Source organism: Gobio gobio, assembly GCF_949357685.1.
Source record: "Gobio gobio genome assembly, chromosome: 3".
Taxonomy (NCBI): domain Eukaryota; kingdom Metazoa; phylum Chordata; class Actinopteri; order Cypriniformes; family Gobionidae; genus Gobio; species Gobio gobio.
The window spans coordinates 49830139-49852596 of NC_137099.1; the positions used below are offsets into that span (position 1 = coordinate 49830139).

General features: G+C 37.3%; 1 protein-coding gene across 1 annotated transcript in view; it reads left to right on the forward strand.

Annotated features, from left to right (window-relative positions):
- bcl9 (BCL9 transcription coactivator) overlaps window positions 1–22458 on the forward strand; it is a 78502-nt gene that overhangs the window by 50503 nt on the left and 5541 nt on the right. The window contains exons 4-8 of the mRNA XM_079813560.1: window positions 9930–10324; window positions 17446–17780; window positions 20535–20645; window positions 21273–21432; window positions 22298–22397. Of these exons, the coding sequence (XP_079669686.1) occupies window positions 9987–10324; window positions 17446–17780; window positions 20535–20645; window positions 21273–21432; window positions 22298–22397 (1044 nt within the window). The 5' untranslated portion in view covers window positions 9930–9986. The remainder of the gene's footprint in view (window positions 1–9929; window positions 10325–17445; window positions 17781–20534; window positions 20646–21272; window positions 21433–22297; window positions 22398–22458) is intronic.

The window sequence follows — 22458 nt, forward strand, 5'->3', positions numbered from 1 at the left end:
TGAAGAAAATCTTTTCACCACGATGCCGCACGCGCGAGTGGTCGGGCCCACACGTCTCCTACACGCATGCACACTCTCTTTATGATTTCTAAGTGGGAGTATACAGCCCTTGAGCCATGCAAAATGGAAATGCAGTTTAGGAAGCTTTGCTTTAACTGAGTAAGGGTGGCAGGACCTCTGCCGTAAACAGCCCATTACACAGTTCATACAGTCATTGAAGCCTCACGGCTCTGTGGCGTCCAGCGCTGCTGTCTGTGTGCACGACGCCCCTCAGCTGGTTCCCCGTTTGGCTGTTTGCGTTCCTGATGATGCCCTGTAGCAGAACCGCCGGCCAGCCGGGCGCGTCCCGAGCGCCTTGCCGTGTGGCTTTGGTGTCACTGTGCCGGTTTTGGGGATAATGGATTGTGGAAATCGACAGTAAAAGGGCTTGATAGCACTGCACGATAGTGTTGAAGCTTTCTTATTTTTCTTTCTTTTTCTCACTTTTTCTTTCTCCTCTTTTTCTCGCTGCTTTCTCTTCCTTGCTTTTTCTCACTTTTTTCTTTCTTTCTCATTCTTGCTTCTTTCTTTCTTTTTCTCCTTTCTTTCTTTTTTTTCTCTTTTTTCTCTTTCGCTCTTTCTTGCTTTCTCCCTTTCTTTCTTTCTTTTTCTACTTTCTTTCTCTTTTTTTCTTTCTCCCTTTCTTTCTTTTTCTACTTTCTTTCTCTTTTTTTCTTTCTCCCTTTCTTTCTTTTTCTACTTTCTTTCTCTTTTTTCTCTTTCTTTCTTTTTCTTTCTTGCTTTCTCTCACTCTTTCTTTTTCACTTTCTCTCTTTATTTCTCCCTCTCTCTCTCGCTTTCTTTCTTTCTCTCTTTCTTGCTTTCTCGCTCTTTCTTTCTTTCTTTCTTTCTTTCTTTCTTTCTTTCTTTCTCTCTTTCTCTCTTTCTCGCTTTCTCGCTTTCTCGCTTTCTCTCTTTCTCTCTTTCTTGCTTTCTCTCACTCTTTCTTTCTCGCTTTCTCTCTTTATTTCTCTCTCTCTCGTGCTTTCTTTTTCTCTCTCTCTCTCTCTCTCTCTCTCTCTCTCTCTCTCTCTCTCTCTCTCTCTCTCTCTCTCTCTCTCTCTCTCTCACACTCACTCACTCATATTTTGTATGCGTTCTATATTATGTTATATACTAAAAATAATGCAAGGACAAACAATTTTGCTTTATTACTGAAATGTTAACATTTTAATTGTAATTTTTTTAATTTACAATATATTTTTCCACTGTTCTTTTGATTTGGTGTTTGTGACCTGTATCAGGGCTCTGAACTGGTTCAAGGAACAAATACCAGAAATAAAATTTTAACGAACAATAACGAAAATTAAATCAATTTTAAACGTTCTGAACAAAAACCCTTATTTGAAATAAATAACCATTTAAGACCAAAGGAGTTACAAGGTTTTTCACCAGTGAATGTGGGAGATTTGTGTTTGTTCATCATAAGAATGGTTGCATTATCAAATTACAGGCCACAAAGGTTATTGAAGCTATGGCTATGTTGGTGCTCAGTTTCTGCTGTCATGTAATATGTTTGGCAAAAAGCTTGTGTTATAAAAGACGAAGTGTTACGCAAAGCTGTATTGGCAATGACTAGATGGCAAATAAGACACTCTTCTCTGCTCATCAAATACATAAATCATTAGCCTTACGCACCGTGTTTTGAATAAAGAAAACACTTTACTTATTCAAATTATTTACCCTTGCACTGCAAACAAGCAGAGCTGGTCTCCGAAATGCGTACAGGACTTCATTCACGGCAGGAATGACGTCTCATTGCACTGGCCACTGTTTTCACCTCTTTCTTGTTCCCACTCACTTAAGGCTGGACAGGATGTGTAAGCGCATGCTGGAATGTTTGTCCATTTCTGAGAAGGAAGTGGAAAAGTCTAAGCTTGAATGCACAACATGCCGCCTCTTCACCCGTTTCTAGACCCACAAGTTCAAACCTCGTCCCAGGCTCAGACTCACAATCAGGCATTTAGTTGAACAGAATTAATAAAAAATTGTCAGTCCATGCTATTTCTTTAGAGACATTTATAAGTGTAGAATAACTGTGTGTGCAAGTATCTGTCTGTACCTTTAAATGCACATGTGTTCTAACTCTTCAAGCAGATTGGTGGGTGCGCGTGTGTTTTTGAGGCTGTTGTAGATCCAGGGCCTGTCGGTTGGGGTTGCCTTGGCAACGGTGTTGGTGGGTGTGCGTGCATGAAGAGAAATGTCTGTGGCGGGCTGGAGAAGGCTTGACGGCCATCCTGCTGCCGCTGTGCGCCATTAGAGCAGCGCACCGGCCTCTCACACTGCAAACGGTGAAACCTGAGAATGTCAGTATGCAAGTGTGGGTTCAGGAGGAGAGAGAGGGGCCATGCAAGGAAACCACGCTTTAAATGACAAAAAAAAAAATGAAATGGCTGCCTCAATTGACGTGTTCATTTCTCTTTCTGTGTTTCCTTTTAACTTTTCGATATTAAACAGAGCTCTATGCTTGCTTTTTTAAAAATAAATTAATTCAGCAAGGATGCATTAAATTGATGAGAAGTGGCAGTAAAGACATTCATAATGTTACAAAAAAAATCTTTTTTTTTTTAAATAAAAGCTGTACTTTTCATCAAAGAATCCTGAAAATAAAGCATCACTGTGAGGGTTGCCAGGTCTGCGCAACAAAACTAGCCCGATGACCAAGGAAGGAATCAACCAACCGAAAAACAATCAAACCACACTGATTATGGTGTTCACATAAATATTGGTAATAAATGTTTCTTAAAGGTGCAATATGTAATATTGATTGCTAGCTGTTGAAATGGGTACTGCAGTCCACATTTGAAGTTGAGTTTTTGTTTGCTGGCCTTTATGACTTTTTCCATCAACTGGCAACCCAGGGTGTCGAAATACTATTGGGTAAATTGGCAGTGGGCGGGATCACAGACCAAAACAAAACCAGACATTTTGACATTGAACACACATTTAAAAAAAATTGTCGGAGAAACAAGTATGAAAGCATGTTTCCTAAATATTGGCAAAGGTTTTTATTTTATTTTTATTCTTTAGTACAGTAAAAAATAAATGCATACAGCACCTTTAAGTGCCAAATCTGATTTCTGAAGGATCATGTGACAAACGACTGGAGTAATGATGCTTAAAATTCAGCTTTACATCACAGGAATAAATGACATTTTATAATATATTTAAATATAAAAGTTGTACAAATATTTTTTTCATTTTTATGAGACTTCTTTCAAAAAACATTTCAAAATCATACCATCTTCAAACTCTTGAAAGGTAGTGTATATTTGCTTATTTTTCCTACCCTGATTTTAGCCTCTGCTCTGAATGCTCTGTTTTAAGGGGCGTGTCCGCTGGGAGACTTCAGTGTAAACACCCACTGCTGTGATTGGCTAATATCTTTCCATTTGAAATAGTATTACTCTCTATTAGCGCGTTTTTACTATTACAGCTCTCATGGTTAACTAATCGTGAAAAGTGTTGCATTACATTTAGATCTATGGCATTATATTAAGATCTATGGCATTATATTTAGATCGTGGCATGAAAGGTTGCAGTGATGATCATTGTAGCCGTTCTCACACACAGGTTGAGCACATGAAAGCAGCGATCTCGTCATTGCAACTCAGTTTCTGTACACCAACGAATGCTCATCTTCACCAACAGTGCAAACGTGATATAGGCATTAGAATGAACACAGTTACTTACATGTTGCATTACTGTTGAGCCCAGGCACAACATAATAATTTTAATCCTCAACGGCATGTTTATTTTTTTATAGCTTGATGGTTTAACACTAGGCCTATGTTACATGCGTGAATCGGTGGGTGGGGCTAAACAGGCAGTGATGAAGCAGGCGTTGATCTTCTTCTGCAGAGGCGGTGCTTCACCACACTCAGACGTCACAGCCTGGCACTTTCTGAGATCGATCGTTTGCTGGGCCTGCTGTCTATAAAAGCTTTTCTTTGAAAGCTCTGAAACTTACAGGATATTCTTATATTACCATGACCTTTTATATATCAAAAGCTCAAGAGAAAGTTGATTTCTCAATTCATGACCCCTTTAACAGATCAGCATGTATGTAAGCTTGCTTTCTCTGTTGGCATGAATGGAAAGGAATGAAAAGCAGCCAATTTTATTATGAAACAATTTGCATCTTTAAAGGAATTATGTAGATTTTATTCTGATGATATTACGTTTTTGTCATGTCACCGATGTGCTCAAATACCTTTCACGTTCACTCGTGCATTATTTTAACTTGCAAATGCAGACAATATGATTACACTGTAGAGCACTGCTTTTAAATCATATAACATATTAGTGGCATATGTTGTTGTTTTAATTGTTTAAAGAAAGTTAAGCAGGATTGCGATTGGGTTTAGATGGTGTTTTTGAAAATGTTGACTAGGAATGTTTTATTTAGAATTTACCTATTACCTATAAACTATTAGTTATATTATACTATTCATTATAATAAATCATGTACCTGCATTATAATAAACATTTGTCCTTTTTTCTGAGAAGCTTCATAAAAGCATTAGGTTTAGGGTTGAGTTGGTGCTGTCTTTCAGTCCTGACTGTTGGGCTGGGAGGGAATGCGAGATGCTTGCATCATTTGAGTGTGTTGGAAGCTGTCCTGAATATTTTCTGGATGACAACGCAGTCTGACACTGCAGCTTTTTGAGAGGGTTCTCATAACTTATGAAAGCTAGCGTTTGTGTAACGGCAGAAGGCCACTACATGTTAACACAATCTCATTCAGACACGGAAGCGCTAGCACACCCTGAAAGACAAACACAATCATTCTCACTCCTGTGATTTTTGTATGTTACTGTCGAGTGAAAAGATTTGTATTAGTAAGTTATCTGTTGGGTTGTTGAGGTGGTACATATTACATGCTTCTCTTTGTCTCTTTCTACACTTGTAATCAGTACTTTTTACATTTATGGGGTCATATTTGGGCTTTGGTAATCACTAATACACTACTGTTCCTAAGATTGGGGTCAGTAAGATTTTTTTAAAAGAAGTGTTATGCTCACGAAGGCTGCTTTCATTTGATCAAAATACAGTAAAAACAGTAATATTGTGATAAAGTATTACAACCTAATACCTGTTTTCTAATATATTTTAAAATGTAATTTATTCATGTGATGGCAAAGCTAAATTGTCAGCTGCCACTACTCCAGTCTTCAGGGTCACTTCAGATTTTTTGTCAGGATTATTTTATGAATAGGAAGTTTAAAAGAACAGTATTTAATTGAAACAGAATTTTTTTTTAAACATTTATACGTGTATTTAATAGCACTTTCGCTCAAATTAATGTGTCCTTGCTGAATAAAAGTATGAATTTTGTTTAGCAAAAAAATACTGACCCCAAACTTAAAGTCCCTGTAAAGGCAATTCTGAGATTTGTTTCTAAACACATTATAAATGTTAGAAATGTATTGCTGAAACACATTACAAAGACTGTGAACTATGAAGTTCTGAATTCAGAAGTTAGACCGTTAAACAGTTTTTCACCGTTGCTGTGTTCAGGATTTTCTGGGCGGGGCTAAAACGGTGGCTCGATGACGCACTGGAGCCACCGAGCCTGGCTCCTCCCCTAACACGATCATAACTAGAGCACATTCGCATCAGTTCGATCGCGAGTAACTGTTAGTACTGTTAGTTACTATAGTCAACAACTTGCATACAGCTTACAAAACAAAAACGATGAAGAGGTGGATTAATTTTGGAGAGCTGAGGATCATCTCCAACACCTACCTCTGCAGTGACTTTACACCGGATCATTTTACAAACTTTCACCGGAGACAACTGGGATTCACTGATAATCCGCTGCAGAACCGACCATCCCCCGCCCAGGCCTTCATCCTCCCGTCCCGCCGACATCTGGTGCGTCGTGATCATTGACGCTCGTGATCAGTGAGTGTTGTCTTGTGTGCTACTGCCGCTTTCCCGCGAGTGGGCGTGGTTTCAGCGCCGACAGCGGACACACCCCCAGCGTTTGAGAGCAGAGAATGCTGCTCATTTTTTCAGGTTTTTGATAAGCTATTTTATGTACTTCCCGGATTTTTTTATGATTCAAATTTGGCTGGGTGGTTAATAACACATTTATCTGTGGTGTGAGGAACTCAGAACACATGTTTAGTTTTGACTTTACAGGGACTTTAAATCAAGATTAACAAATCAAATGTTTCAAATCAGAGTACATCATCTGCAGATTTCATCTGAGTCTTGCTTTTGCTGAACGTTTTAAAACATTGTCCAGTTGGTTATTTGAATCCTCCAATTTTCCATCCTTGTTTCCATCCATTTTGCTTGGATTTTGGAGTTTTCCAGTCCCATTACAGAGACTACCCCTTTAAACATGATGGTTCTCCTTACTGTAAATGTGTTCTCAGTGTGATGTTCCACAAAATCCACCAGCAAACTCTTTTCAGTCTACCACACGCCTCCATCCGAGATGTTACATGACTTGTTTTCAACAAATCATTATATTGGTAGCCTTCAGTCTGACTCTTCAGTCAGTTTTGGATGATGGCCACTGCCTAGCAGATTCACAGTTCTACATTTTCTCACCTTGAATTTCAGTGTTTTGGCAAATATGCAGAGTTTTGAAATGTTCTTATATTCTTGGCATGACTGGTATTTTTTGAAAACTTTTGTCTTGGCTGTGATTGGAATGGTCTGTGGATTTCATGGTGTAGTCATTTGATATGGATGTTCATTATAGACCGTTCATCAGAACTCTTATGGAACATGTCTGCACAGGTGGACAAACAAGTAAAGGTGACTTGAAGTTGGTCACTTCAGAGCAAAGAGATAAGTAGATTTAAAAAATACACTGCCATTCAAAATTTGGGGATCAGTACATTTTTTTGGAAAGAAAGAAACTGATACTTTTATTCAGGAAGGACAATTAAATTGATAAAAAGTAACAGATCTTTAGCAAAATTAGTGTTTACTATTTCAAATAAATGCTGTATTCTATTCAAACTTTCTATTCTTCAAAGAATGCTGGAAAATTTCACATTTCTACAAACATATTAAGCAGCATTTCTTGAGCATCAAATCAGCATATTAGAATGATTTCTGAAGGATCATGTGACACTGAAGACTGGAGGAATGATGCTGAAAATTCAGCTTTGCGATCACAGGAATAAATTACATTATAAAATATATTAAAATAGAAAACAGTTACTTTTAAATTGCAATATTTCACAAATATTATTGTCTTTATTGTATTTTTGATCAAATAAATGCATCCGAGATGATCATAAGAAACTTCTTTTAAAAACATTTTTGAAAATGTAACGACTCCAAACTTTTGGTCAAAATCAAAATGTTATGTTAATACATTATCATTGAGATATCATTTTTTTAAAGATGTTATATCACTTTTTATAATTGAGTGAAAACGCATACAAAATTGCTCTTACACTGACTGTTGGTTTGTTGTGGTTTCTTGTATTTAGATTTTTGTTTTAATTTCTAATAATGAATTTTTCTGACTGTAAAACATTTCATATTTTTCTTGACCTGTTGCATTGATTTTTCGAAAGTGTCAGTTTTTTTTATTTATTTTTTAAATTTATTTTTTATGGATGTGGTTTAGTTTGGCTTTTGGGTTGTCTTTTTTGTAGTTGTATTTTGAAATCTCTCAATTTTCTATTTTGATATTGAATTAATTGAAGTCAACAAAAGTAAAATGTTTGCTTGCTTTCAACTAGGGATGCACCGAATCCAGGGTTCGGGTTCGGATTCGGCCGAATATTGGGCTTTTTGACTGGGTTCGGTTTCTGCCGAACCTCAGAATTTTTTTCCACCGAACCCGAACACTAGGCTTGCACTATGCGCGCCCCGCTGGTCGAACGTAATGACGCCGCTGTTGAAAGTGAAAATGGAACTCATGAACAGAAAACGTGGCAGTATACTTTAAGTCAAAAGAAGGCGATTCAAGTTGAGCTACGCGTTCAATTTGCAATCCCGATTTGTCTCGTGATGACAAGGACCCTAAACAACAGCCGCTGTTATAACATTTGCATATGAAACATCCGAGAGAATACGAGTTGTGCATGAAGGAATCTACAGACAGCAGCCAAAATGTATTTTATTTTACCTTGCAAACAGCCTATAGATCTATAGATCAGATAAAATATAAATAAAATTAATAAAATAGGCCTACACTAAATATTTTTCACTTAAATAATTACCAAATTAAGATGACAAAACGAAAATACACTGAATCCGTAAGCTTGAAGAACCGGAATTAGGTAAATAGGTAGATAATATAGGCTACTATATATCTTTACATATACTATTCTCTTAAAACCATCATTTCGTTATTTTTACTAACCCAAATAATGATTCATCCGCTAGGTTGCACGGGAGGGGGAAAAATAGGTTCCTTCCACTTAAGAGTTGAGCTCTTTTTATTAATATATCTCTTAACATAAATACTATTTTCTACTTTAAAAAAATAACTTCGTTATTTTACTAACCCAGTGTTTTGTATGTGAATGCTGTTTCACGTGAATAATACCACAGGAGTGAAACACAAAGCTTTGTTTAGCCTAGAAAGGAAATAATGGTCAGAGAGCTCTTTTTAATTCTGTTTTGCGATCTGTATCTGGTCACTCGATTTTCCGTGAATTTGAACAATAGGCCTAGTCCATTTTATCCCAATGGACATGGACATCTCGTTTCTTTTCCCAAATCTTCACTTGCGTCGCACCCATGTTCGCAGGGGATTATAAACGTTTCTTCCTTTCGTTTGCTTATAATTAAGTCTATTATAACTTCACATCCTTTACTGTGGGAAAGTATAAAAAACACTGTAAGACGAATAGCCTTTTACTTCAAATTTTATTTAACACAGTTTGTTCTTGTTATTAAACTTGGTAAGGCGCGTCAAGTTTGGTTTATTTGAATAGCGCATTTCACACACACACACACACACGCCGGTGATTTTAGTTTCGTTTTCTCTGGCAGTGAATAATCAAACATTGTCTAAATGTCTTGACCCTGTGGAAAATAAAATCCACTCTTCAGACCTTTTACAACAAGTGTTGCTTTGCAACATCAGTAGAACATATGATGACAAAGATATTCAAGAAGGTGTCTATTCAGTGTCCCATTCCTCTCAAAGCGCAGAGCGGTATATGACACATCTTTGCGGGGAAATAGTATGAATCAAATATTTTTCTAACTAATATTTAATTTTCATATATTCTTGAGGTTACCATTATTTACTGATAATCGTTTAGATGTTTTATAGGCTGTAGTGTGTTGTTTCACTGACGGAAGTGCTAAAATAAACACGCATGCTTATGGATGTTTCAGCCTCAAATGATTTCAAAATGTAGGCTATATATCTGGCATAGACTACAGTATTTAAAATAGCATATATGCATTAGTTACATTCTCAATTTAATTTACAGAGCAATCCCTGCTAAGTTTTTAGTTTAACTAATACGCTGTCAGACTCGCAACGGGGGGCGTGGCATCACGATGGTGGCGCTCCATCTTGATGTCGGCACAACCCTAGCGCGCGCCTCCTGCGCTCTCCGTTGGGTTGTTCTTTGAAACAACAGAGGACGACTCGGGGTAATTTTTCTATAAACCATCATGAAATAGCGTCGAGAAGAACATACACGACAATGTTTACTTTAGTAAACTTGACCAAAACAGTTAATGGTATCCCTACACTGCTGTGGACGTTGTTAACTTCATTAATGTGTTTACTTTGATAATGGACTGCGGATGGGAGTAGGATTCGGTATTCGGATTCGGATTCGGCCGAATCTTGACCAGTGGATTCGGTATTCGGTCGAACCCCAAAAATCTGGATTCGGTGCATCCCTACTTTCAACTAACTGTTCTTTACTTGTTTGTTTTGTGTTTAGTGTGGCCAGGGGCTGTGAGGGCTCCTCGGGGAGACTCCAGACAAGCCCACACAGAGAATGCTGGAGGTGCAAGAGGAGAGACCAGCAGCAGCAGCCACGGCTACCACCGCAGCGACCGGAACCACAGGAAACGCTTCCGGCAGGAAGGAGAGAGCCAAAGAACGGCAAGAAGAGGGCGAGGACTGCAGCAGCCCTGTCGCAACCCCCAATACCGGGCCCCGGAGCACCCGGGCCAAAGCTACGCCCACCACTACACACACACACTCCCACACACATACACACACCTCCAGTCCCCACCAGCACTCTACTGCTCCTGCCTCTGTCGCACTGGGACTGACGTCAATGCATTCCAGCAACCCCAAAGTGAGGAACTCTCCATCGGCTAACACTCAGAGGTGAGAGAACCCTACATATGTGTGCATGAACTATTCCATGAAACTGAACTTTTATATGTGTATATGCACTACAGATCAAAAGTTTGAAGAAGGTAAAACCCTGGAAGAAAAAAAGTGTTACCGTTTTCATAAAAATAATTAAGCAGCCTAACATTGATCATAAGAAACGTTTCTTGAGCAGCGAATCAGCATATTCGAATGATTTCTGAAGGATCATGTGACACTGAAGACTGGAGTAATAATGCTGAAAATTCAGCTTTGACATCACAGGAATAAATTGCATATTAAAATATATAATTAATATTGCTATTTTTATTGAATAAATTCAGCATTGGTGAGCATTTAAAAAATCTTACCAACCACTATCTTTTAAATGGTAATGCATATAGCAATACAATGACAAAATGTTACAATTTATAATAAAATGCTATAATTAATAAAAAATAGATTGTTCTGTGCAGTGTGGCATGCAAAAATGTATAGCGGTGAGTGAAGAGAGCATTGGGGAATATATGGATTAACAGTTTCAATACTGTTGAAAACAATATTTGAAATTTGTATGGGCATTTATCAATTACTTGAAGACAATTGTAGCAACTCATAATAAAGTAATAAAGCATTGTAATAAAGCATAATGTAATAACTGAACATAATGTTATAGGTATTACATTTATTAATGTAATAATTTTTTTTATAATGTAATAATTTTGTCAAAATGTAATAACTTGAACGATTTTCCAAATGTAGTAACGTTTTTTTCACATAATGTAATAGGTTCTGTGAAATGCATTACATTTATAAACCCACTGTAGCAACTTATAATGTAATCACAGTTCATAAGTTAATACCAGCACATAATGTATAAGTGAAACGATTATACATTGGCATTGCAATTACAGTTATGCCAATTACAATTATTCACATTAAAGGTGCAAAAGTTCTGATTTTATTTATCTTTCTTACTTTCTTTTTTACATCACTTACATTTTTTACATCACTTATTTTTCATTATAGGGGTGTGTATAATAGGACTTTTTCTAACCACTGTACATGATTGTAAGTTGTACTGTATCTTTCGACCAGCCCTCTGATGTACATTCAAGTTTTGCTGGAACTTGCATTAAAGTGAAGAAATGTTTTCTTTACTTGCAATCCGTGCCAATGTTGGCTGAAACAGATAACGTGAACTATCACTCACTCACATACACACCTCATTGCTATATTGATACTGTGAGTTTTTTTTACAGCATTTGTACGCAGTGTTGGTATTTAACACTGTTTATGTAGTAATAAATCATAATTGGTGTATTTTGTAGGCCGGTTAAAGGTGGGGTAAGCGATATTTCTCAAAGTTGTTGCTGAACATTTTGATATTTTAAATCAACCCAAACAAACACACCTCTCTTCATTGCTCCGCCTCCCAAGCGCACTCTCCAATCCTAACCGCCTGCTCCGAGTTGGTCTCGAACCCCGAATGCTGGCATGCGAGGTATATGCACTAACAAGGGCGCTAAATAATAAACGCTGCATTCTATAGTCATCAGCCTGCACAACTCTCACTAGCTGGCCTCCGTTACACACACAATGCAAGCAAGTCTATTTATCGTAGCAGAAGCGCAACAAAATAATGCTGCACGAACAATAAAGTGAAGATGATGAACGAACGACAAGGAATGAACATTAAATGAGCGCTTAGCTCTCTCCTGTGCTGGAAAGGTTTTCTAATATTAACACCGTAAAGCTATTTCCTGATCATAACACTTCATTTTCCAGTGATTATTCTTATGAGCTTTGCTCTTTTGTAATGTCTCTCTTTCAACAGTCTTTCTTCAAATTTCTCCCTCTTGCTCGTTTTCTGTCCTCCACCATCATGCGCCTTCTAATGCTGATTAGCTACACATTTGTTGTCGTGTCTGGTTGTGTCAGTCTGACCAAAAAAAAACTGTGTTTTTCAAATATCGCTTGCCCCACCTTTTAAGGCTGGATTTAGATTTTTAAAATGTACTGTAAAGGAATACCAATGCTTTGTTTAATGAAAATATAATGACAACAATAATTGCATGAATAATATTTAAATCTGTTGCATTTTGCAGGTAGTTTAAAGGGATAGTTAACCCAAAAATGAAAATGTGATGTTTATCTGCCTACCCCCAGGGCATCCAAGGCATAGGTGACTTTGTTTCTTCAGTAGAACATAAATTAAGATTTTGAACTCCAATCGTTGCAGTCTGTCTGTCGTATAATGCATGTGAATGGTAACAAAATCTATGAGAGTAAAAAAAACAACAGTATTTATACTTTCTTTTTTTGTATTAGAGGTAAAATAATTATATAAATACTGTTTGGTTTCTCGTACAAACCGATCGTTTTGTGTCTTAAGACATCAATGTGTCGTCACGAGCCGCAGGGTTTAATTTGGATTTGTCTGTGCATGTTTTTTTTTACTCTCATAGATTTTGTTACCATTCACATGCATTATACGACTGACAGACTGCAACTGTTGGAGTTAAAAATCTTCATTTGTGTTCTACTGAAGAAACAGTCACCTATATCTTGGATGCCCTGGGGGTAAGCAGATAAACATCAAATTAATTTTTTTTAAATTGAACTATCCCTTTACGACTGGATTTAGATTTTTAAAATAAATAAAAAATGTACTGTTTTAGGCCGATTTATGCCCGATTTGCCCCTCCTGACAATCTGAGAAAAAAATCTTGTCCATGATATCGGTCAGTTCTGATGTTTGTGGAGATTTGGTAATGCGAGGCGTTTACAGATCAAACCTTTAACCTCCCGATCTGCTCGCGGACACATTGGGGCCGCCCCGATTTGATAAAACATTTTTGATTTTTAAGAATTAAAATCGGGATAGTTCTTTCACAATAGCCAATGAGAGAAGTGAATGAGAGCATTTTTGAAATCGTGTATGTGAAACAAGCTGCTGCATGGGTCCGTTGAACAGCGGAGGTGGCGGAACGGTGTGTGGAGTGCTGCAACAACATGACTGCTTATATGTGACCCTGGACCACAAAACCAGTCATACGGTTCAAATTGAGTTTTATACATCGTCTGAAAGCTGAATAAATAAGCTTTCCATTCATGTATGGTTTGTTAGGATAGGAAAATCTTATTTGTTTGATAGAGATACATTTGAAACGTACTATATACTATTTGAAAATCTGGAATCCGAGGGTGCAAGAAAATCGAAATATTGATAAAATCGCCTTTAAAGTTGTCCAAATGAAGTCCTTAGTAACGCATATTGATAAATACTTATATTTACGGTAGAAAATTTACAAAATATCTTCATGGAACACAACAATCTTTACTTAATATCCTAATGATTTTTGGCATAAAAGAAAAATGATTAATTTGACCTTTACAATGTATTGTTGGCTGTTGCCACAAATATACCTTTGCGACTTATGACTGGTTTTGTGGTCCAGGGTCACATATAACATGTCTTTTGAAAACCATATGGACAAAGAGAACAGCTGGGGAGAAATCGCATTTGTTTTGAACACACCGGGTGAGTGTGTGTACATAGCTGCAAATGTAAACATTACCTGTTGAGACATCAATGACGATCTGCTACGTACATGTTTACATCCACTTTCCCACCATGACATCACGTGAGGTGCTCTTCCTGGCATGATAATATTAATATATTGTAGTGTGTGCATGTTTGAGATTTGAGAGAAAAAAAATCTGTGAAGATTCTCTTAATGTCTGTGATGCAACCAGATTTCATAATCTGTTAGGATTTTAAAAACTCCTGTAGTCTGAGCCCATCTTAAGTGAATTCATTTTTAATAATATTTTTAGTTTTAAAAGCTATTACAATTATGATTTTGATGAGTTTATAATGTAAACTTTATTACATTAAAAAAATATTACATTATATGCTCAAGATTTAATTACATTGAGAATTATCACATTATGAACATTGTATTACAATAATAATGTAATGCTTATTACATTATGAGCAGTTATTACATTATGGTTTGCTACTATAATCAGCAAGGATGTCCCCACAGTTGACTATCCGTCCAACAACTGAGTAGTGGATATGTCTATCTAAACTAGTTTTGAACTAGGGTTGGGTAAAAATTGTAGATTGTCTCGATTTTAATCGATTGTCATTTTTTACGAAACAATATCGATTCTGAATCCCAAGAATCGATTAGTCATCCTGTTTTCAGATGAATGAACAGAACATTGTATCGCACCTCCCATCCATTAAACCGAAATAATCTTTGTGCTTTGTTACTATTAATATGACACAAAGTCTCAGATTTCAAATTACGACCATTTTATTACGAAATTAAAAAACAAATAACGTTTTGGCGCTGTGGCATGATATCTCTCTGGTGCAGCTCAACTCAAGAGAAGCGGCAGCGCGGAGCCCACGTGAACTCATCTGCTTTAATACCGGTTACAGCGCGAAATAAACACAAAAGAGCATCTGAAAGTGTTAACAGATGCAGTACAACTTACCGAAATCTGGATTATGTCATTTGGAATCGCTCAATCAGTGTTTCAGCCGTGGAAAGGCGTCAGTAAAACAGCTTGTAGACAATGTCATGTAACGTTACATTTACCTCAGAAAAACCAGTGTCCATAAACTTGTTAGTCAGCTAGAAAAATTAACTGTAGAGATGAGCATTTTGCTAAATATATGCCCCACATCACATATTCATTATAATTTTTAATGTTCTTCAATATTTAATGCATGTATGAATAAATCTGGCAAGTTTTAATGAAAGCCACCATTGAAATGTTTATATTTCAAAAAACGATTTGGGGTAGAAATATGATTATGTAATTGTCAGAATAGTTTTTTGTTTCATCCCTAGTTTTATAGCATTGCCTGGGTAAATGTGTTAATAAACAGTTTTAATGGAGTAGTAGGACAAATGTAGATATAATTAATTCACTGCAATCTTATATTAAAATATTTTTAAGCGTGTGAGTTGTTGTTTTAATTTATTTTTAATGGAGTAGCACTACACAAGCGAATCATTGGCTGCCCACTTACTTGCAATTCCCACTCTGCTTATGGCCATTGAGCTGTCTCTTGTGGACAGGAAACCAGTGCAAGCTGAAGTAACTGCGGCAGAAGTGCAGGGGAAACTGTGCCCTAAAGGCAGAGCTGGACCTGGAAAGCTTCCAGAACCTCATTGAGCATATGAGAAACTGACCCACTTCAGCTCAGCCAGAGCTTATACATCCCGCCCTGCTGGACGTTGGTTCCAAAATGGCTGCTCTTGCTGATTCACAGATCTGGAGCTGGTTAAGGCGTCGGCAGAGGGGCTCCTGGGAGTGCTTCAGTGAACACTATGGCACATAGCCTAATCACACCCCATTTTGTATATGTTTGCAGCTGCTGTCCAAGGCATTTGGATTTTCTCTGAATGTTGGAAAATATTTTACATTACCATGCGCACAGTTCTGAAACATGGCCTGTGTAACTGGTACCTTACTTTTGGAAAGCGGTTTGCGCTTTCAGGCACACATTCAAGATCCAAGGTTGCAATGGACAAGGAATATGGGTTTAACTGCCAAACTCAAAGGTGTCCAACAATGACCAGCCCTTACCGTTGGTGTGTAAATAGTTTCCCCTGGTTTCCTTACAGCTGGCATGTAACCAGACACTGTGGACCCATTGCTTTGGGTATGGATGGAGGCTAGCTTGTGGCTGATCTGGTTTGACGAGTTTTGATTAAATATTAACCTGGCACTCTGTCAACAAAGAACAAGGCTAGGACATAAGGTCACTGAGAGTACTGTAATTGCGTCACCGGTACACGTCAAGATTTTCCTCCTGTTATTGAATGGCATGTTTTCAGGGTGTGGTGGCAATCAGCCGGACAGCTGCTAAGATATGACTCAGTTGTCTCTGTTTTTTTTCACTCTGGCCTATGTGTTTTGATGGGTTCTTTACCAAAGTGAGGGAAGGTATTGGTTATGACTTAGGATTCCACTGCTTTTCCACCGACAAAGTGGCAACTGCAAAAATAGTTTAGTGCTCTTTGTTATTTAAGCTCTTGTTTTGTATTCCTGATACTGGATGCATAAGATTTCCTGACAAAAAAATTAAGAAATTATTGTCAAAGATTTTTATCAAAACCTTAGACCTTTTTAATGATTTGATGTTCTAGGCACCCTGCATGTCACCCTGCAATTTTATGTGAAGTGTAATGATAATAGTAATTATATCACATTTATTCTATTTTTATTGTTTTGTATTTTATGGTGAAATAGTGTTAGTACAATAGCAATATTTCTTATTTGTTATTATACTTTTATTATAATAATAATCATAATCCAATTTTATTAGTCATATAAAAAAGCTAATTTGGTCAAATTGTGCAGCCCTACAAACAAGCACAATAAACCTAGTGTTATTTATAATTATTTTTTTAAATAAATTAATTTTAATAATTACACTACATTTTTTTATATTTTAAAATAGAAAACATTGTTATATTTTAAAAATATTTCACAATATTACATTTGACCTATTTTTGATTTAATACATGCAACCTTGGTGAGCATAAAAGACTTCTTAAAAAATAAAATAAATAAAAAATACCAATCATATCGACCCCAAAACCTTTGAACAGTAGTGTATATGTGAATTTTTGTTACATATTTAACAAGTCTTAAATAAAAAAAAGTTTATAATTTTTGCAAAGTTTGCAATACCAATGCTCAAATTATCACAGAAACTAAACGTTTGAGTTTGTAACACTTTACCCCAGCTATTGTATATTTTTAAAAGAGAAATGAGTTTATGATATGAAAAATATGTTTTAACTTGTCTCAATTCTAGGTGTTCATTTATGCCAGTCTTTCTCAACTCCAGTCCTCGAGTCCCAGCACCCAGAATGTTTTAGATGTTTCCCTATTCAACACACTAAGAAACTGTTAATTCAGGTGTTTTAATTTGTGAGACATCTAAAGCATTCTTATAGGTACCCGGGTCCCCAGGACTGGAGTTTGAGAAACACTGATTTATGTTTTCTTTTATCAGTTCCAGTGTTTTATTACTTGAGATCTTGACCATGCACGTGTGCCCTGGGCCATTCTCACCAACTTTTGCTTTTTGCTTTTCTCAGCAGTCCGAAATCCAAGCAGGAGGCCATGGTGAGGTCGCCACCCGTGATGTCCCCCTCCAGCGCCGCACAGATGGACTCCAAACTGCCCAACCAGGGAAAGCAGGGGGGCGGCGGCAGCCAATCACAGTCGTCTCCTTGTGACCCCAAGTCGCTGAGTGGAAGCCACACACCCAAAGGTCCCCAAGGCCCCATAGGGAGTATGGGACTCAAAAATGGACAAGGCCTGAGTTCAGGCAATGGTGCAAAAGGCAAGATTAAGAGAGAGAGAAGCACTTCAGTGGAGTCATTCGAACAAAGGGATACAGGAACGCCAAGCAATGAAGGGGACCAGAAAGGTAATGGAAAAAAATATATATATATGTGAATGATTTTTTTTTTCTACCTACAAGTTGAATTATGAAGCTCTTGCATTCATAGTGTGTCATTCAATAAAGGGATCATTTAACCACTGTGGTTTTAAATGACCTATAGTGTGGTTTTAAGCATCTCTTGTATCTTGCCATACTATCTTGGTCAGGTAATTATATTGAGCGGTGTCATGATGCGCAGTTATTTTTGTATCTCTGAATATTATGATCATCCTGTGGGCTGTGGCACAGAATGATACTGTTACCACCTTGTTCTGACATTGAATGGACATATTTTTTCCCAGAGCTAACATTAGGCCCATTCTCAGGAATTGAAGCAGTTTCTGACTAAAATTTTTTTCAAGAAACTGTTTTTCCCCAATAGCGAGATGTCTCCCCAATATTGAGATTAGTGGTCAACCAAAACATTTATTTTTTATTTATTTTTATCAATTTTTAAACCTACCTCCAAACTTAAATATGTGGTTAAACTACCAGTAGCTATTTATCGTCGCTAACCCTTGAACGCTAGATTATTCAGCCCTCTCAGGAGGGAATTAATTTGCTTACAATTTGAATAAATAACTGGGGAAAGTTTGGTAGTATCTGGATGTTTTGTTGCTGCCTTGTAATAAATCACATGTTATAATTGGATGAACTTACATCACAGAGGAAAAATTAATAATCCATGGTAGTTTTTATATTTTTAGCTTGATAAGGCAAATACAAGTATAAACGTGATAAAATACTGAAAGAGTGTAACAGCTTTGCTTTTTACCATATTCAAAAATCACATTGACAATCTTAATTTAAATAAAGGCTACATTTAGGTAGAATGGTGTAGAATTGGGACCATTTATTTATTTTACACTTGCCTGGTGTCCCGAGAATGAGCCATTAAAGCTCTAACTTGTTTGATAAGGGCCTTTTTATGTTTTTATGCCGTGCTGTGTTATCATTTTCATATGGTTCTGGTCCCTATTCTGTATCCATGTCATGATATAGACTAAGGCAAAGCGCCAGGATGCAAACGCACATATCCCATCCCAAGGGTCACACATTTTTGCTGGTTTTCCTGACACACATATGCGCCTCCTGGGTTGCACTGAGGGCTGTAGTGATGCATCAAGACATCCACACCTCTGTATGTTTCCTAGTGGCAGCATCACAAGATAGGCCTGGTTTGGGAACGCCAGGGAACATACCATTTGGTTTGCTGAGGGAGGGGGAGACACCTTTCTCTACCCCCCCCCCCCCCCCCCCCCCCCCCAATTTTTTTTTTAGGTTGGTGTGCTTGACAGTCTGAAGGACCCCTGCTGGTTGTTAATGCCTCTGCATAAACACATTTCAGTGTGAGGCGCAGGCATTTTGTTCATTTTGTTTTTGTTTGAGAATCTTTTTACATTTTGTATGATTAATTCTTTGTGCCTGAGGTGCAGCACATAAAGAACATTTTAAAGACTGTTTACATGTGCGTTTTAAATGCTGCTGTTGATGTTTAAGTCAGAAATGGCTTGTCCAGAAGCAACCTGTTTGGTTTTCTTTGTGTACCGATGTGCTTGTATGCTCACAAGGAGACAGCTTGTAAGGCAGTTTGGTGGGCATGTTTGTGTTTGTTCAAGCTGTCGAGAGTTTGCTCTTGCCGTTTGTTTGAGCAGTGTGTGTTGTCTGTACACAGGAAGTCTTATATCTCCCCTTTGACCCGACTGTGCCCCAGTTTCAGTGATATGTTGTGGTCTTGGATCTAACCAGTGGCATAGAAACTAACAGTAGTGCTGTTTTATTCTCTTTTTTTAAACCTTGTTCACACTGACAGTGATTTTTTTTTTTTCCCCTTCTCGTCACTGGAGGTCAGCTGTATTGTTGATTTATAGGTGTTGCTTTTTAACTGCTGGATGTTTTAGGTTGGCTGCACAACTGGCCATAGATTAAAAAACTTTGATTAAAAAAATAAGATTGTAATTTGTTTTTACAAGGTGTTCTTGCCATTAAAAATTAACATTGTAGTGGGTAAAAAATTGTCCGATCATCTCAGTGTTGAAAGTATATGCAGAAGCTAATTGTTTATACATGAGGTTGTAGATATATATTGTGCAGTGTATGTTTGTCTCGCAAAGTGGTGTATATGTATTTGTGCATTTTATTTCATGCAACTTCAAATTGCTCTGTACATTACTGAGAGGTTTTGAAACCATTTTAATCTGATTTGTGGAATATAAGTGACTGGGTCGCATACAGCGCTCCAAACTTTGTTGTGAACTGGCCTGTGGTTTCATGACATTTTAATGGTGACTAAGAACTTTCTACGTGTCCAAGAAGTGTTTTAATCTTTTTCTGAAGAGAGCAATGTGTGTATTTTTGGCTGCAAGTTATCCAAAGTTTGTTTTAAGCTGTCCTAGACTCCTTAAAAAGTTTCAGAACAGCCTGGATTAGTCAACATGGCATGAGGAGAGAATGCCAGAGGATAGCACAGCACTTTCCAGACAAATATGGAATTTATAATGAATAGAAGTGCTCAATGTATTCACACAGGTGTAAAATTTTAAAGGGACTGTTGCTCAGAAAGACTAAGACTAGTCTGGTACTGCACTGCACTTCTATTTGGTGATTTACTATATTATCTATCCTCTTTGTGTTTGAGAAACAAACCTACAATTCAGTAGCAATGTACTCCATGGCAGTAGAAATCTCTTGACCATTTCATGAACATTATGGTAATCATACTCTTCTGTCTCTCTAAAGAAATAGGCAGTAGAGCAAAAAGGTTATGTGTTGGAGAGCGACGGTTGCCCTACAGCGGTGCAGATTGGTGTTCAGGGGGAGAGAGCGATGAAGATGACCCAGGATTCTTCAGTACGTAGTTTCAGTATTTCACTTGTTGATTTGTTTATTGGATTTGTAATAAAGTACATCTAAAGTGTTAAGTATTTTTTTTACCTTAAAAATTTAGGTACGAAACACTTTATGATAATTGTTGTCACCTGGCGGGATGGATTTATTATGCAATATCCACATTCAGATCAAGCATGTGCTTGCAGTATTCTATTGAAGAACTTTGCATGGTTACTAATGCAATTTATAAACTAATGATATGTAAAAGTATTGCTGTTACTGCAGTCAAAAAAATGTCAACGTTTTGACATGCTTGGTTATATCACCAGGCACGCACAGAATCTACACTCGGAACTTTGTGAATTTCCGCATTAAATTGGAAGTAGCATTCACAAAGTTGTGTACATACAATACAAGCTTTTACGACTATCAGTCTGTTGTTTTAGTTCATTTGATTGTTAAGAGTGTGGTACTTTTCAGGTGTGTTTTAACAGATTTTTCCCAAATGCATTCTGCTGTTTTTACCAACATTTTGAAAAAACACAAAAAGTCTGCAGATTCTTTCTGTTCATGTGCATCAGTAAACAGAATGATTGACAAAATGTACCTTATTGTGGCTAATGTAACATTTTATTATGTTTTGCACAGACTGTAACTCAACTGACATAAAGCCAGATCCAGGTGCTCTTTCTGCCTCTACGCCTACCCACAATACAGTTGGAGGACAGAGCACAACGTCTGAACTGGGGAGTGGGCAGAAACCGGGGTCAAAGGTCGTTTACGTCTTCACAACAGAGATGGCCAACAAGTAAATATTTTTTTGCTTGTTAATTATCAAGAATGCGTGTCGTCTAATTATAATTGTAAATGTGTGCTAATGTTTTAAAACTAGATGCCATTTTACCCTCAGGTGCACTGCTAAAATGCAGTTGTTTTTTTAAATCATAGTGTCAAGGTTTTGTCAGTTTAAAGAAGCAAATCCCACTATCACTATCTCTCTTTTTTGCTCAGCTAAGAAATGTCTAAAAGTAGTAGTGGGAAAAAATGAAAGCGTTCAAGCACTGACAGCTGCATGTTGGCTTAAACTAGACCCTCAGATGGCAGATATTAGAATGCCAAATATTAGTGACAGGATGTGTCAGAAACTTTGTCAGACATTCTGTGACCATAAGAAGATTCTCCCACAGAGCAGTGCCGTTACTGCTCTGACATCACACTAGATGGGACCGAGCCCAGTGTCAAATTCTTCTGACTATTTGTCCATCTTTTTCTAGAACTGTTGTAATTGTGGATAGGGTCAGCTGCATGGACATTATTATTCAGAACACTATCACCAACAATGGGTACTATTAAAGCTGAATTGTGCAATTTCTGTGACACTATCATCACTGAACAGAATTGCAAAAAAGTTCTCAAATTGGTTGAGCCAATGTTGCTGTGTGTGACTGTTTTGGGGCGCTTAATACGAGCAATGACATGATTGTGCCACAGATAAAATTTTCAAGAAAATCAACCAACAAATGATTTCTACACATTAAACTAGGATTGGTCAAAGTATTTGTATATGAAAAAATGACACTTTAAATTAGACATTAAAGGTTCATCAGAGAAGAGTTAATTTTCATCAGTGCAATTATGCAATGCTTTGACTGACTGTTTTCTTTCCATCTCAGGGCAGCAGATGCAGTCATAACGGGGCATGCAGAAAACATCATCACTTACCACATGAATAATATCTCTAACGGCAAGGGTGGAAAGCCCCAGCTCCCCCTGGTAAGAAAGGACATCACTGAATTGTTTGCTCTAAATGTCATGATTTTCACAAACGCATTGT